Source organism: Watersipora subatra, chromosome 4, assembly GCF_963576615.1.
Source record: "Watersipora subatra chromosome 4, tzWatSuba1.1, whole genome shotgun sequence".
NCBI lineage: Eukaryota > Metazoa > Bryozoa > Gymnolaemata > Cheilostomatida > Watersiporidae > Watersipora > Watersipora subatra.
In genome coordinates, this window is record NC_088711.1 from 33,873,818 (window position 1) to 33,892,205 (window position 18,388).

An 18,388-nucleotide genomic window follows, 5' to 3' on the forward strand; every position below is an offset into this window, starting at 1 on the left:
AGACGTTCTATCCACTAGGCCAAGAAGCTACAACGCTATATAGTAAAGTAATTGTGGTCATACTCACTACTGCGGTTAAAATATGTGTGCTTGGAGCACTCAGGCAAATTCTATCATTTATTACTAGCACGCTTGAAGACCATGACATGTAGGGTAACACGAAACTTGTAACGTAACAATTACAAGCTGGCTTCACGGCCCTTATTATAGTAAAGATTTAGACAAGCTCAAGTTACTAAATTCGAACGACTTAAGCAATGGCAACTGCATTACCTACCACTGTTTATAAGCTGATTTTTATTACTCGTGCAGCGTCAGGCATTCAGCTAGTATATATATAAAAATCTCAGTGTTTGTCAATAGTCCAGTTATAGCGATAAAGTTTTATGTACGAATAATCCACGTTGCAGTAAATTTGACCTCGGAACCTCCAGGTCTGTAGACAGACGTTCTATCCATTAGGCCAAGCGGGTACATCGCTGTAACATGGAATAATTGTGGCCATACTAATTACATTGGTTGAAATACACCCAGCGCAATCGTCTCAAGATTTTAGCTGTTTCCAATAGCACACTTTTCTGCAACTCTCTTGTGCTGATTGATGCTAGTATTTGTGCAAGCCTCATTTGATGTGCAGGTGTTATTGCACCTCCTGTTCTAATGACAATCAGAAAGTGGTTCTCATATGCCAGCACTCTATATATGTCTATGGTGTGACTCGAAGTAAAGACTGAAGTATTCTCATGTGTATCTCTAATCAGACACAAAATCAGAAGATAACAATTATACCATAGCAACAACATTCACATTTTATTTTGAGAAAAGAATAGATTTTCTAACTGTAACCTACTCTGCTACAGGATGGAATGATGTTGGGTTCCACAACCCTCTTGTTGATACACCAAACATAAACTGGCTGGCAGAAAATGGTATAGAGCTAACAGACTACCACACAGCTCCTGTATGCTCCGCGTAAGTACGAATTACATCTATTGAACTAGGTCGCCGGTCTGTTTATGTCAGAGGTTGTTTAAAATGTATTACTTAAAAAACAAATTGCAGTTATGAAAATAAAACACAACAATGTTGAACAAGCCCAGATTTCATAGTTTTAATTTTACTGAATTTGTGCGAACCTCAGCTATTAATTACATAAGAAGTCATCTGCGTGGAACAGTCCTTCTCTCACAACAAAAAGACTGTCAACAAGTGTAGATGCACTCAGATGAGTGTGACTGAAGCACTTATTGAGTTTAAACCTGCAATATATAAAAATATAGAAGAACGATTAACGCTACATTTTTTGTCGAGCTCCGCGAACTTGAAATAGTTGAAAAACAGCAGTTCAAATGACTGCTGGCTTTTCGAGTACACTTCCGTGTTTATTCATTTGCTCCTTTCATTTCCAGTTGAGGGATTATGGGTAGAAGTAAAGATAGTGGCTTAAGCTTGTGACACCTAATATAAACAGTTGAGTGGTTATCAGGTGTTTCCTAGCAACCAACTGTGACTAACCAACTGCGTAATAGTATTAAAACTGCTCACCCATTTTGTTCCTCAAGGTCCCTAATTGGTCAGTCATATTTGTACAAAAGATATGTTATGTACATCACTTGTACAAAGGAAATGTTATGTACATCACTCGTACAGGGGCGATGTTATGTACATCACTTGTACAAAGAAATTGTTATATATGTCATTTGTGCGAAGGAGATGCTATGTATGTCACTTGTACAAAGGAGATGTTATGTATGTCACTTGTACAGAGGAGATGTTATGCATGTCACTTGTACAAAGGAGATGTTATGTATGTCATTTGTACAACGAAAATATTATGTATGTCACTTGTACAAAGGAGATGCTATGTATGTCACTTGTACAAAGGAGATGTTATGTATATCATTTGTACAACGGAAATGTTATATATGTCACTTGTACAAAGGAGATGTTATGTATGTCACTTGTACAAAGGAGATGTTATGTATGTCATTTGTACAAAGGAGATGTTATGTATGTCACTTGTACAAAGGAGATGTTATGTATGTCACTTGTACAAAGGAGATGCTATATGTTATACTAGCCGAATGCCCGATGTTGCACGGGTAATAAAATAATTACCCAATGAATTTGAGTAACTTACCTGGTAAGCCAGAAAAGGTAAGCTTATCTTTACTGAATTACCAGGTAAAGTTACTTTTACTAAACAACTACCTGCTTGCGGACTGCTTAATAAAATCACATTACGTTAACTGTCAACCGAGCTAGTTCACGACCCCAAGAGCTTTAAGCATGAGCATTTTAACTAATGTAATGAATGTGCTAACAGTCATTGTTTGCTTGGCTATTGTAGTCGACCGAGAGGTTACGGAATCAAATCATCTGTGATGCGGATTTTTCATTTCTAGATTGTAATCGATATAACTGGACAGTCAACAAACTTTGAGATTCATATAGATGTTATATGTTATAGTTTCTATACCAGCATAGTTTATCTTTTGGGGAACTATGACCATTCTATTTGTTTTGTAGTTCTCGTGCAGCTCTGTTAACCAGCAGGTATCCTTCCCGGACTGGAATACATGTACGTACATGTAAATTATTTTCCCTTTACATTCTGGCATAATTATGTGTTTGTTTTAATCTATTTTTACATATATTTCTGCTTCTACACATCAGCATGATTTAGTGTAATTATTTTCTATTGTTCCTGTACTAGAAGGTATAAAATAAAACAGTTTTTGACTGACACTTTAGCTGGGTAAATTCATAAATAGACCATTCTTTGACAGTAGGCGCAGCTGCTCACCCTTAGGCTACTGTCACTATATTCGTGACAGGTTGAATTCATACATATGCTGCCGGTAAAGTGCTGTCAAATTCCATACTACTGTTTGTATGGTATCTTGATGTATTGAATAATAGATAGTTCCAGATTTAAGTTTAAGCAATAACAGATTTATTTTTAATTTTCCGTATAAGCGCGACGATAAAAACTCTCCGATCAGAGGTCAATAATCTTGGTCATCTGGCCATAATAAGAAGATAACTCTAATATATAAGTATATACATAAATCGCATTAGTTTCTTTACTGAACACTACATCAGAGGAAGAGAAGGAGGAGAGGAGCAACAGGAGAGCAGCTCATGCTCGTCTGACAGCAGACCAGTGCTGCTGGGTTGAGCTGTGTAGCTAGTCGCTTGCTGGGGTATTAAAGTTGAAAAGCGGTAAAAGGTTGTGTCAGGGTCGTTAACAAGCCATCAATGCTGCTCCTTAAAAATCCAAATATTTACTTGTTAAATGTTTTTCCAGTGGTATTGAAGCCATATTTGCAAAATTGCACTACTATGAAACTGTTTGTTGTGAGAATTGCATCATTGTTTCATTCAGAAATTCATTTAGGCTCTGCCTGGCTTTGTTTGTTTCCGCCCACTTTTGCTGCGACGAAGTTGTAGAAGACGATCCCATGCTTTTGTCGCCAAGTAGCAACTCGATTGCCCTTGCCCCGGATCCGCCTGCTCTCGCCTCGACTGTCGCCTTGCATCATCAACAAAATGATATTTTTCGTTTTATGTCAAAATAAAAATGAAAAGACAGAAATCAGGAATTATTGAATGAGTTGAACAGAGCTCTTTATAAGTTGGTAATCTCATAGTATTGTGGAGGAGCCGAGATAGTGAATTGAAATTTGTGATGACAAAAAGGTCATAAACTAAAATATACGATGGAGGATGTAGTTTGTTGGTGTCAGAAAATAGAAAACTATGTTTGCCACACGCGTGAAAGGATAAATAGAATAGTCTGGCCATATTAATAACTTGTTTTACACCATATATATACATATATATAACTTTTCACCATATACTAACATATTTACTTCTTGTATGATACAGTAGAATCTAACAAATCGTCTTGACTGATGAATATTTTCGACTGGCCTTTTTGCATCCTCACTCCACACTAAATATTATAGCAAGGAGTGTTGCTTCCCCGAAGTAAGACTTGTCTTCCCCTTGAACTGTCAACTCTCCCAGAGATGCTAAAAGATAATGGATATACTACTAAGATGATTGGAAAGTAAGTTATTTCTATTTCTGTGCTGCAATGTACATAACGATGCCATAAGATGTTCTAGCCAGTTTATCAAAATAATTTAAAACATGCAACAGCCTTATAATAGTGTAGTGTGGGATGATCATTTCTAGCTTTGGTAAAACAATTCATCAGGTCAAAAGGCTCTTTTTTTGCACTAGTTTGTTAGGCATCAGTTTGGTTGGCAGGTAGAGAATATATCACGGCTTGCCTTTTACTGAATTGTTTTCTCTTTCATATTTACTTGCGTTAAAACAAGAGCAAACAACTCTTTGCACAACTCAGTTAATATTATACTTCAAAGAACTCCTTTCTTAACTAATTCAATATTTTAGTAGCTCTTGATTGAACCGCTCACGAGTTCTCCTATTTACCATTTTACTTACTTATTAATAAAAACAATCATAACACAAGCATAGCAATAAAATACATGAACAACTTTAAATGGGTACAAAAAAATTCGTCACTTCGTCAGTCGGGTATCACCTTTTTGCAGGAACCACTAATACTTTTTATCCGAGTTTTTGTATTTCCCAATCAAATCTTTTATTAAAATTCGAAGGAATGATTTTAACCCCTTTTGGCCTTTGTTGAACTGAACCTATGGTAAAGTAGATATTTGAAAAGTAAACCAATCAGATGGCACATTCTCATGAGCCATCTTCTAGAATGTATGCAGCATAATTGAACACAGAGTGTAAATATACTCTAGCGTGTCTGTGAACTTTTAACATTAATCTTCAAAAATTAAACGTTTTTAGAATATTTAAGCTCAGCAAACTATACAAGCACCTCGACGAGATTAGTCTACTTTTCCTAATTTCTGTTAGAAGAAAATAAGAAAGTATTTGATGTCATAATTCCATATGATATGCATGTTTTTACTATTTATCAATAAAAGCTGGGAAAAACTATTCAAAGGTTTGACAGACAGACAGTGAGTTTTTAAGGTCATTGTTTGTTCTACAAAACATGTGATGGTATGTCCTTCCTAACATCACTGTGGCTACTCACTATATCATACGCATGCGGTACTTTGGTTAGTGACCTGGGAGTGTGCCAAGTCTGCTAAAGACAGTCTATTATAGGTGATGTTTTATAGCTTCAGTTAGTTTGTATAACTTTAACGTTTACAAAATTAGATTAAAAAATAGTAATATTAGTGCTTCATGCCCAAATTTTTAAACTGAGCATTTTGTTATGATGGCCTGAATTTATATGTTACATATATTGTATATAGATATAGTTTGAGTTTTATGCATTTCTTTGACAGTTCATCCAGGTTCTATTGTTAAATATTTAGATATTCTGCTTATTAACCTACTCTACTTTATCTTAGTAATATTATTTGTAATTGTCCCTCATAATGCCTTTTCATAGAGCGCATCTGTACTGGAAGCTGAAATGGTGGCTCCTGTCTTCCGTTACTATTTTTATCTTTTGAAAAACTTAGCTGTAGTTTGAATTATAATTACAAGAATTCTCCCTAAAAATTGCTTATCATACTGCGAGTTACTACTAGCTTCGTAAAAAGCTAATTTGTAACCTTGACACTTGATTGCATGCAGGTGGCACCTCGGTTCTTGTAATGCTTCCTGTTTACCGACAAGCAGGGGCTTTGATGAATTCAGAGGATCGATTGATGCAACCATAGGTTACTTCAATTGGAGTGAGTATACACGGTTCTTTATCTACCTCAACTTTTCTCACGACCAAACGAGTGGGAGCCAAGTTTGAAAGTTTTTATGATAAATGCATGTGCACACAACTTACAAAAATTATTCATCAACAACGTCGCAAACCCTTGTCTCGAAATCTCATCAACAGATTTAACCATCGTTTTGTAGAGTCGTTAAAGTATAATAACGATACAAAACACATATAAGCCTATTTAAATATGTTACCAAGTCTTTGTAAATTGTCGACAGTCTCTTAAAACTTACCCATCTGATTGGATTATACACAAATAGACAGATTAATTTGGCAGAAAATCGTCACAAAACGCTTGAAAAGCTTGGTTTAATAAAAGTTAAGACTGGCAATTGAAACACCGAGTGAGAGAGAATAGAACCATTAAGTCGTGCGCATTTCACGAAAAAATAACGTGCACCTCTGACCAGTCTATAGCATTGTCGAATTGCCGAAGGTTTCTGTAATTAACGTAGAAGTACAGAGATCGTTTCCTTTTTGCCGATTTCAAAGTAACTGACATTTTGGAAACTTTTGAGTACATTGGTATTCTAACTGATGTCCAACGCAGTGTAAGTAAAGGAAATGACGATGATATTTTTTTCTAACGATTCTTATGAGATTATTACAATATTTAATTATAAGTTTGGATGACTACAGAACAATGACTACGTAGTACAGATTTTCTAAAAATCTATATAAATATCACAACTTCTTGATATTGCTAGCTATGAAGTTTTAAAATGTAAACAAAATTGTGCGTTGGTTTTATATTATTACTATATTAATAATATTGGTTATTCTAATAATATCAGTGCATTTTACTTCTAATATTGGCCAATATTGCATTTCTCCTATTGCAGGGGGAGAGATATACATGTAAACATAATCTTTTCCTTTCTTTCCTTTTCCTTTTTTTTTTTGCATATAATCACACCCACACCCAATACATTATAGCTACCATTGCAGTTATCCTATTGCACTGCAGTTCCATTTGACTGCTAATATTGCATTTCTCAACCATCAGTACCCTTTCTTTTTTTCCAATATCTCTTTGGTCGCCGGCTGTATGACAGTGGAACTTCTAGTTTAATTTGTTCAATGATCTGTGAAGCGTTTGTAAAACTCCCATTTTGGAATGAAACTGATCTGAACAGTATTACAACAAACCTCTCAGCAGGGCTGATTTACATGGAAGTTATCTTTCCTTTGTATAATGTGCTACAATACTCAAAGCAAGTCCTAAAAACACTATTAGTTCAAAAAAGAAAACCGCAACATATGTTGTTATTTTATAATCTTCTTATTTAATTTTTTATTGTGTTGCTGGTGTTTACTTGAGATCAAAAACCCAGCTTAGAAACACAAGCTAAGAAGTTATCTGGTTTCTTCAAACTTATAGAATTTTCTTAACTGCTTTGCACAGCTTGTGTAAACCTTTTGACTGAGCAGCCCTTTGTGTTTTGTGTTGAATGGCTATTCAACCTCTAAAATTGCATGAGAAAGAGTTGTCAGTCTCTTTGTGATTACTTCAAATACACCTATGATTATGAGTATATCAGAAACCTTTAGGTTCTTTGGCTAAATATTTTTTAGTTTAGATCTTACCCATTTTTATTCATGTTTATTTTTTTGTTTTACTACATGAAAACAGAAAAGTAACACTTGTTAGCCTTTAAGGAAAGACCAATACTCCTGAGCAACTGTATTTTGATACAAATTATTCAGGTCAAAATGGAGTGATGAGCAGGTTCGTAAATGACCAGCCAAGCACTGCTAATCTAGGCACCCATCTTACAGTGAGTATGGTTAGAGATATTTAGAAATATTCTAGATAATAAATTGAACTTTTTTTTACAAAGCTGTAAGATAAGCTAAAAGAAGCTTCCATGTGTATTATAAGATAGCCCTAGTTGAACGAGTAATTGACACTTGGGAGCTGTGTCATCTTTTGTAAAAAAAGATAAGAGCGCACAACTCCAATGTGTTGTTTACTTTTGTTTGCCTGGCATCCTCTGAAGAGCTACCATAATAACCAATGATTGTTTCCTGTTCTTGCTATGTTCTGATTCTAAAAAATAAATTTTCTTGAATTCCTCTGTGAACTGGTTACCAGAGGACAATTGTAGAAGAATGGCTCTCTCTGCTTGTATAACTTTTCCTACTAAACCCATAGCTTCTTTGGACCTCTCCTAGTGACCAATCATAATATCTCATAGATTCAACATCAGAGAGATGCTAGAGAAATGATAATGGCTCACAAAGATGTAGACTCTCCATTGTTCATGTTCATCTCACCACTTGCTCCTCACGCACCACTTGAGGTGAGATAACTCCGTGTGATTGACGATGATGATAGCTAAATATATTTGCATGATGTAAACTAAAATTTGCTTAATATAGATTTTCACCCGTCCTTAGAAAAAAAAGTAAAAATGGTGAAACAAAGAAAATACCTGCGAATGCTCTATTGATAAAAATTCTATCGACAAAAATTACTCCATCAATCCAGTATTGAAAAGTTTGTGAATATATCAGATATCTTTACAAATTCTGTAAAAGCTCTTTAACTATTCCAGAATGTCTAAAACGGTTTTAACTACTCTGGTTTTCCACCATAAATCTGATCCTTCATTTAAGTTTTCCAACTCAGTAAATTATTGGATAGTCATGGACATTTTGTCCATGACTATCCAATAATAAACCAAAGTAGACCAACGTGACATGACACTTTGCCTCAGCTAACCCTTTAGCATGAGTTCTAAGAATCTATAAACACTGTCTTTTTAATTTTATACCACATCTAATTGGTTTGTGAGTTTTATGTCCTAACAGACTGACAAAAACACCAAAACAATATAATAAGTTTTAAGATACTTACTAAGCTTTTTTCTGACTTATACAGTAAGTCATACTATGCCATGTTTATTACTGTGTGATATTGTAATAAAGTAGTCATAAAAGGCAACTTTTAACAAAAATATTTGTTGATAAATATTCTAGAACTTTCTGTTTGCTGCATGTAATGTAAATAGTAAGTATGTTACCAATGCACCAATCAGAAATTGTTGATAGGATGTATTCGCTCCGGTGTACTTCAAACATTGAAAGGATAATATTTTATACCAAATAAATAAGCAAATCATTTGAATTACATTACGCAATACATAACATAGTTATGTAACCTCGAAGTGCAATAAATGGTCTCTAATTTGCATACACAGCAAGTAGTGTGTAAATATATAAGAAACCTCTGGTTAGTTGTTAGAGCATGGTGACCTATAAAAAACATCGCAATGAAGTTGAACAAGTCCAACTCATTTTGCTGAATAAATTATGCCTGAGTTTACAGAGGGGGGAAAATTTTTCAAATATACTGACTGATATAGTTATTGCCTTTATGCCAACAGGTAACAAGAGAGATGTTTGACAGGCATCCATTCTTGGATGAAACAGATGAACAGCAAAGGCAGAGAAGAGAAAGTTTAGGTATGTTAATGAAGAGATAAACTGAGTCTTAACTGTGTATATTTAACAAATGCAAAATAGTTTTGATATTGACACAATAAAAGTACGGCCACACGTAACGAATTTTCTGTTCATTCTGACAGAAATCACGAAATGAATGAAAAACACAGAATTATTTGGCCGAAATTCACAGAATTGTCTGAGCTGTGCATTTACACCGAATCGTCGACGAAACGTTTTTAAATAGCTAAACAAATTATTAGCGAGCACGATTCTAGCAGCTTTTGCAATTTATATAGTCCAAAACAAAAATACGACACACAAGAAAAATACTAATATTATATATATACATGTATATATAAAATTTTGATATTGACAGAATAACTGTATATATTCTCGTTCAATTATTTTAAGTTCAAGTTTGGCTGACATGGCGAAAAGAAACAAAACATATTTGAGCTAATAATCTGATAATCATATATAGATATGATTGTCAGATTATATATATATAGATTATTACTATCTATATACATATATATAAATTTCAAAGTTTATGTTCGTGTGTAGTTTGGTTTACTTACCTATTAAAACATTGGAATGAAGAATCCGTATCGCAGAAGATTTGATCTCGGAACCTCTTACTTGCCAGGCAAGTACCCTACCAATTAAGCTACACGAGGTTGATGGATTCACTCGGTGATATATGTCGCTATGTGGGTAAAAATTTGCTGCCGATTTTCGTACTGTGCAACATAATTTTATGCTTGCTCTCAAGGCTCTTATTAGTAAGCTTACTCAAATTAGTCATTGGCAATGTGCCAGGCGAATGGCAAGTGGCAGGCAACTACATTACCTCTCACTGTTTATAAGCTGATCTTTAATACCCGTGCAACGAGAAGCATCCGCCAGTATATTTTTGATATTGGAAGAATAACAGAGGCAGAACAACATATGGCAGAGACAACTTCTGCTCACTAATTACTGCTTACTGCTTGCTTTTAAATGTTATATATATACCAGTATATATATTATACATGTACAGTCAAACATGGATCAATCAAATTTTATGGGACTGAGTGAAAGTGTTCGAGTTATCAGAGCATTCAAGTTATCAGAGCACTGTCATAAGTCTATGTATTTATTAGTAGATACATGTACATATACAAATTATAATATAAATCAAAAGCAAGAATGGCTTGTTTCAAATTAAATGCTTCTAATGTAAAGTTTTAAAATTTTTCATCAGAAAGTATAGAGATTTTTCTATCACTTGAGATTTGTTTGTTGTTTTATGTGATGTGACTGCCAGGACGTTTTTAGATTAAAATTGGCAAAACTTGATCGCTGTTGAAATGCTCAGAAAAAACGTCACCTTTTTAAGCGTTTTAACCAAGATCAATTTTGCCGATTTTCCTTGAAGTTTATGCGAAGGTTACCTCGCTTTTTTTTGCTTTTGAAAGACCATCGCTAAGTGGATGTTTAGTAAAAATCAAATTTCACCAAACTTTTAGAAAAGTTGTTGACAAAAATATTTTGCCGATGATGGTAATAACGGAGCCTACGAACTACTAAAAGTTGAGGTTTATCTCTATGGCTTGGAATAAAGTGATATTCTAAAGCGATAACAACCGTCTCGGTAGCGGTTGGGCAAAAAACTGTTCGAGTTAACGAAATTGAAGTCGAGTTATCTGAAGCAATTTGTTATTGCATGGGAACGAACCAAACAAAACCGTTCGAATTAATCATGTGTTCGAGCTATCCGAGGGCGAGTTATCCATGTTTGACTGTATATACCGGTATATATATGCACCGATATATATATATATATATATATATATATATATATATATATATATATATATATATATATATATGCACCGGTATATATATGCACCGGTGTATATATATATACACATACATATACAGATGGCGCAGTTGGTAAGGTATCTGGACAGTGATCCTTAGGATCTAGATTTGAATCCCAGCAACCGCATCCTTCTGGCGGTCCTTAGACAAGACCCTTGCTTATATAAAATTTCTACAACCTCCATAATGAGTGCAATAACAAAAGCCATGCCGGCTGAAACGTCGCCCAGTCAAACAAGGTCTCCGCTGCCTGTAGCTGAACCAGGACAAGGCAGTGAAAAATAGACTACTGGTGCAAAACAGATGAAATGGACTCAGACTGATAACGCGACCTCATGCAGTGCTACTATAAGAGTGAACCTCAAAAGGGGGCTACGTACTTGAGAATGATGCGTCAACTGTAGATCAACATGCACCCTGAATTGCCTCTAACTGCTAAACAACTTGTAGCCCAGAAGAGTAACATAGTCAAGCGGCACCTTATGTCGGAACTTGAGATAGATGAATTAGGCACCAGTTCACCCAAGTAACTTCAAAAAATGAGGAGAGCAATATTAACACACACAAACTAGCGCATACACCATCTTGTGTTGACTCGCGAGTTTAAAAAGACATGCACTTTGACGGTGACCCAAAAGTGAAAAGCTTGCAGACAATATCATCAACAAGATGTCAGCTGGTAATGATTAGGAAAGCAGGAAACCACTACGAAGAGTTAGCAAGACCATACCTAAGAAGCTGTTAGAAGACATTAACTTGACACTAGAGTCGATCTCAACGGGATCAATTAGTGAGACTAATGCCCTAATCTACGGCAACCATCGTCTTAGAGGAGATGGATACTAAGCCACTGTCAACAAGGTTTTACACCATTTCGTCGTGGCAGACGAGGCTGCAAAATAACATCAAAGACTTGTGCAAGAAAGTTAGTAGGCTCAGTAAGAGATCAAACCACAGTTTGGTGTGTCCAAAAAGGGAAGCTACAATGGAAGCTCTAGAATCTGCTAAACAGCAGCTATTAGCAATCTCGGCACGACTGGAGCAGTACACCAAAGAGCAGGATAACAAGAGAATGAACAAACTGTTCACCAGTAATCCATCAAGAGTGTATTCCTAGTTCAAAGATGAACTACGAAGGCCAATGCCATATCTTCCTAAATCCAGCAACTCAAGGTTCCGAAAAGACATCTGGGAGAAAGAGGCTACTCATAACACCACTGCAAATTGGTTGAAGAGGCTTACCAAGGTCTTACCATCAGCGAAGTAGACATCAAGTGCAGAGTGCAGCGTATGAAGAACTGGGCAGCACCTGGCCATGACATGATTCAAACGTTCTGATTGAAGCAATTGACACCACTTCACACTATAATGAAATGCCTGATAAAAGAAGGTGACCATCTGGAATGGCTGACCAAAGGACGAACTGTACTTCTGATAGAAGACCCGAAGCAGGTGCCGATTCCCAAGAACTATTGACCAATAACATGTTTGCCCACCACCTGGACACTCCTCTCAGGAATAGTTGCAGACAACCTGGAAGAGCACATGGGTCACTATACGACCAGTGCTCAGAAAGAAATTAGACGCTACACCCAAGGAGCCAAACATCAGTTGCTGGTGGATCGGATGGTCTGTCAAGACAACATGAGAAGGCATACCAATCTTGCCATGGCTTGGATTGACTACAAAACGGCCTATGACTCAATTCCCCATGGTTGGATAGTTGAGCGCCTAAGGTTGTGCAATGTTCACCCTGCTCTTGTGGCGTTCATCTAGATGTCAATGACCAAATGGAAGATGGAACTGGAGGCTAATGGCAAAAAAGCTGTGGAGTGTCCAAATCAAGCGAGGCATCTATCAAGGCGACTCCTTATTACCGCTGCTTTTCAGCATATGCCTAAACCCTATAAGCAATATGCTGGAGGAGACTCAATATGGGTACCAGTTTAAGAGTGGCACCAAGATAAACCACCTCTTGTACATGGATGACATCAAGCTGTACGCTAAAAAGGAAAGGGACATTGATTCGCTAATACACCTTACTCAGGTATACAACAATGACCATTCTGTGCACACACATGACCTACAAGTACTGTACATATAGCATATATGCAGTGTGTAGTATACATGTAAAGAGTAAACTATAAAGCGAACATGGCTGTTAGCTAATCACTACAAACTTGCTTCAAGCAAAAAGGGTAAGTTTTTCACATTTATTAAAACGGTGTGGTATACAATATATTGTATACCATTTGAATAATCAAATCATAACATATTTATTACAGTCTATATTACTTGCGTTTCGAGACAAAGGTGTCGAACATAAATCACATTTCATCTTAAGATTTGACATTGAGGTGATAAATAGCTGTTTTGAAATGCAAGCATTACTGGTAGTCCAAATGTCTCCGGGCAAGTGCTTAAAAGAGGCCTATATTTTATTGTTGGAAAAGATTTCGCTGAGATGAATGCCAACTCAGATGAAAAGTTATTTAGACAGTATATTTTATGTCAACTAAAGGTGATCTTGACATTAGATTGACTTGCAACAAAATTCACATTACAATTACTATTTGGTATTAAAAGGTTCACCATGTCTTACTATGCTGTGTTGTAGGTGCAAAATCTGTGGAAATGGGATTACAAGCTCTTAAAAGCTCAAAAACGAACAGTTGATCGCAGCCATCACGAAACAGCCGTAGATTGGAATCTCTTTTCAAAACGGCTCAAATGGGATGTAGTTGTACAAGATGGCTTCTGTTTACACTTTCACGCAACTTCATTCGTTGAAATATTTTCACAAATATACTGCACGCATTCAATAAAACCATGTCTGTTGTTCAAATGATGATCTCCATTGGTAAAAGTGTTCATCGTCATCTATGTTTGATGTTTCCTTTTCTAGCACTTACTTATATGCTCTATGTGTTTAGGTAGAACGTGAGTTTATTTTCAAGGCATCGTCTTTGTCACTCATTTTATTTATTAGCAAACGGTTTACTGCGAGTGAGCAGAAGTTGTTTCTGCCATAGCCTACAAATATATCTATGTGACCATGACCATGTGTTTCATGAAAAGCAGTAGGCCTACCGTATAACTTTTCCTGTCGGACTGGATGCTCTCTTATGCTATATACATGTATAGCCTGCTACTGGCCTGCTACCGGCCTGCTACCGGCCTGCTACCGGCCTGCTACCGGCCTGCTACCGGCCTGCTACCGGCCTGCTACCGGCCTGCTACCGGCCTGCTACCGGCCTGCTACCGGCCTGCTACCGGCCTGCTACCGGCCTGCTACCGGCCTGCTACCGGCCTGCTACAGGCCTGCTACAGGCCTGCTACCGGCCTGCTACCGTCCAGCTACCGCCCAGCTACCGGCCAGCTACCGGCCAGCTACCGGCCTGCTACCGGCCTGCTACCGGCCGGCTACCGGCCTGCTACCGGCCTGTTACCGGCCTGCTACCGGCCTGCTACCTGCGGCCTGTTTGAATTAAAGTGCAAAGCCTTAAGTTAAACAATAGTAATGTCCCTTATCAGGTAACTCTATTAAACCAAGCTATATAATTGGTTACTATCTTATCTGGTAACTCTATTAAACCGGTCTATATAAATAATTATTATCTCATCCAGTAACTTTATTAAATCATTCTATATACCGTGAAACCTCTTTATTTCCAGTGGAGCGGTGTTAAACTCTTTTGGATGCAATAAATCTGCTAATTTACCTCTAACTTGTCAAGGATCTCTAAATAAATCTTGCATTGGGAAGCCGAGAGAGATCTCTACCAGTTGTTATCTATTGTTTGCAATTAATCTGCGATGATATTATAGCCTGTGCCTTACTTTGCAATTTATTAGAGCTTTCAATTTTTCATTTTATTCTAAACTTGAGTGTTTTTTATTTTATATCTATATTTAGCAATGTTGAATAAGATACCGTTGCACTCATTGCTAGGTTTGCTACAGTTTGCAGCCAAAACTAACTTTTTATGTGCAATAGAAAAGGAATTATGAGGGTCGATCTTTTGTAAGCAGCGTTAAGATAACCGCAATGATGCTGTTAAATAATATGCTATAATTTTGCAAATTCATAAGTTATATAATGATAATTGATCAAATGCTACAAACATATACCAGGTATATTCTTTAACAAGTGACATAAATGAACCATACTTACAATATATTACATGCAGAAACAAAAATTAACGTTTTTAAAACAACAATATTTGCATCGTTTGCTCGGATAGCCGTGTTCTGATTGTTGTTTTCGATGGAGCGAAAATTTTTTGGTTGTTCAGTACTTTCCACAATATCTTCTGACCTCAACTCTTGTTTTCTGCACTGCTGAGCTAGTCGTTATTAACCTCTAAACGATTTTTGACAGAGCAAAACCTTTACACGTTGTATTTCTCTCCCTCGAGCTCGAGGTGAGGTAAGTAATTAGTGATTGAAGATTTTTAGAATGGAAACGGAAATTTTTCTACCGTATATGCCCTATACCGTGGCTCTTCCTCAGGACTTTTTGGATAGGAACTAGATTTTTCCACAGCACAACTGCAACGCATAAAAGATTTGCTCACTAAACGTAACCTTTGTACCATCATAAATGTAAACCGCCTTTATATACATGCGCTTCGAATTATCAAGACCGTGTTAAACAAGGAACAACTACTACTAGCCTGAGGCAGCTATTACTTATTTCTATGGTGCAGATTTCAAAGTTTTAATAAAAATAAAACGAGAAGCTTTAGAATAGGACACCAAGAGAATTAATTGTTATTGATGTAAACAATTCATTATTAATAGGATTCTGTAGAAATTTTTCTACTGAACAATTGATATTATGGGCTCTTAAAGATAAAATAATGTCAAAGTGGTGGTCAAATGAAGATGGCGTCCAACTAAAGAATGGCGCTCTATTGTTCAACCCTTTTCTCTGGGTGGCGGTCAATTGGAGGTTGCGTTCAATTAGAGGTTGCGTTCAATTAGAGGTGGCGTTTAATTAGAGGTCTTACGGTAATTGATTATTATCTCATCTGGTAACTCTATTAAACCAGACTGTATAACTAATCCACATGTAAATTAGGGAACATATTAGAGAAAGTTGTTAAGATTTTAGAAACCTTTGCATTTAACTGTGTTAATCCTTTGCTCCAGAACAGTTCAGCTTAGTTTGCTTGTCTGCTGCAACCAATGAATGACCTTGATAAGAATTGACCTAGCCTGAACATTGACAAATGAATGTACATGTATTTCCTGTTAGTCCATAAACCAGCTTATGGAATATCCCACTAGTTAAATTATAGATGGAAACTGCATTTTCTGAAACCATAATATGTTCTACAATTATATTAAATATATATGTATTTAATAGATTGGCAGTAGACCACACTTTTTTACAGGTTTAGTGGCTGCCCTAGATGACCTAGTTGGTGAGACAATCCAGGCACTCAGAGATGCCGGTCTTTATGACAACTCGATAGTTATCTTCTCTTCAGATGTAAGTTAATAAAATTAACCTAGATTTGCTAAAAATAAATGGAGTAGCAACTAGCTACATTTACTTCCTTCAGATTTTCCAATGACTTCACTGAACTCACTGTTAAAAAACCCACATTGTATGTAAACCTGCAGGAAATAATAATATTGAGATCTCATCTCAATATGATGCAGCCGTGCATTTGCGATCGCTATTTGCTCATTCTGACCAGTAATGTCATCAGTTCACATGTCATATGATCACACTATAGTTTACATATCGTATAATCACTTTACAGTTTACATATCGTATAATCACTCTATAGTTTACATATCGTATAATCACTTTATAGTCTACATATCGTATAATCACTCTATAGTTTACATATCATATAATCACTCTGTAGTCTACATATCGTATAATCACTATATAGTTTACATATCATAGCATACAGCCTCTAATGACTTTTCTATTACCCTATCTAGCTAATTGATAAAATACCTTTTTGTTTTATCTAAGCAAGTGATAAAATACTCTTATATTTAAAACAAAAACTTTAGTTGGTCCAGAATTTTATTCTTTTGTATTAAGAGTAATCATCAAACTACGATGATAGATTGTAGATTACAGTTTTAATTAATAAGATCTTGATTAGATGAATATAAAGTATAGCTACAACTTATCAGACTTTTGTGGACAAGGGTGAGGTTTAGTTGCCATTTTGTATGAATGAAAGCGTTAGGTTTAAGTTTGAATGGCTCACTTGAGATCCAATGACAAAGTGTTTAGTGATTATTTACTCAAATTTTGGCTGTTTTGAATTTGTACTCGAGCAAGAAGTTTGTTCAGAGCTTTACAAAACTTTTCGAAAAAGTCATGAACTTTTACTAAACTTCTTTCTAAATTTTACCGCTGAGAATTTTTCAGATTGTTTGATTTAATGGTTGTTTACTGAAGTTTCTTGCATACCTATGATTTGTAAAGTTCCGCTAAAAATGAATCAGTTAATACGGTAAAAACGACCAGTGGTAAATGACACTCTCTCCGCTAGAATGGTGGCTCATCTGCCAGACTTGGCCACGGGTCAGAGGACTTTTGGTAACAACTACCCGTATCGAGGGAGCAAGTCAGAGTTATATGAAGGTGGACACCGCGTGCCAGCAGTTTACCACTCACCAAACCTTCCAGCAAGAGAACGAGGAACTAAAAGAGATTTCTTAATGCATATCACAGACTGGTTGCCAACCTTTGGGCTGATGATAAATCACAGACACCAGTCAGGTTTGTAGCAGCTCAAACGCTTGTTTTGAAATGTGCAATGTTAAACTTTGGAGAGCAAGTTTGATAAAATCGAAATTATCTTTGTACAGAAGAAAGGACAGAGCTCTCAAATTGAAACGTTATAATCGGCGTCTCCAACTTTATATGATTTCTTTATTGGTTTTATCAAGATACTTTAAAACAAAATATATCTGAGCTTAAAGCATTTTGATATACACTATTACTAGATGAATGCCTGGTGTTGCACTGGTAATAGAATAATTACCTAATGAATTTGAGTAGCTTACCTGGAAAGCCAGATATTTACTAAAATCTTTACCATAACAATACCCGCGTTTTGGGCCAGCTTGAAAATCTTTACGCGTAACAGTCAACAGTGCTAGTTGTTAACCACAAGCAATTGCTTTGAATGTAAGTATCTTAACCAATGTAATGATTATTTGCTCAAAGAAACCATTGTATTCTGTGCAGCTTAATGGTTAAGTTCACTGCATCACGACTTAAAAGTCTTTAGATCT

General features: G+C 36.1%; 1 protein-coding gene across 1 annotated transcript in view; it reads left to right on the plus strand.

Moving 5' to 3' along the window:
* The window catches only part of LOC137393584 (arylsulfatase I-like), a 28,910-nt gene that overhangs the window by 1,545 nt on the left and 8,977 nt on the right, over nucleotides 1-18,388 (plus strand). The window contains exons 2-10 of the mRNA XM_068080209.1: nucleotides 861-972; nucleotides 2,530-2,581; nucleotides 3,972-4,075; nucleotides 5,659-5,759; nucleotides 7,508-7,578; nucleotides 7,999-8,103; nucleotides 9,190-9,268; nucleotides 16,513-16,610; nucleotides 17,641-17,870. Coding sequence (XP_067936310.1) covers nucleotides 861-972; nucleotides 2,530-2,581; nucleotides 3,972-4,075; nucleotides 5,659-5,759; nucleotides 7,508-7,578; nucleotides 7,999-8,103; nucleotides 9,190-9,268; nucleotides 16,513-16,610; nucleotides 17,641-17,691 — 773 coding nt within the window. The 3' untranslated portion in view covers nucleotides 17,692-17,870. The remainder of the gene's footprint in view (nucleotides 1-860; nucleotides 973-2,529; nucleotides 2,582-3,971; nucleotides 4,076-5,658; nucleotides 5,760-7,507; nucleotides 7,579-7,998; nucleotides 8,104-9,189; nucleotides 9,269-16,512; nucleotides 16,611-17,640; nucleotides 17,871-18,388) is intronic.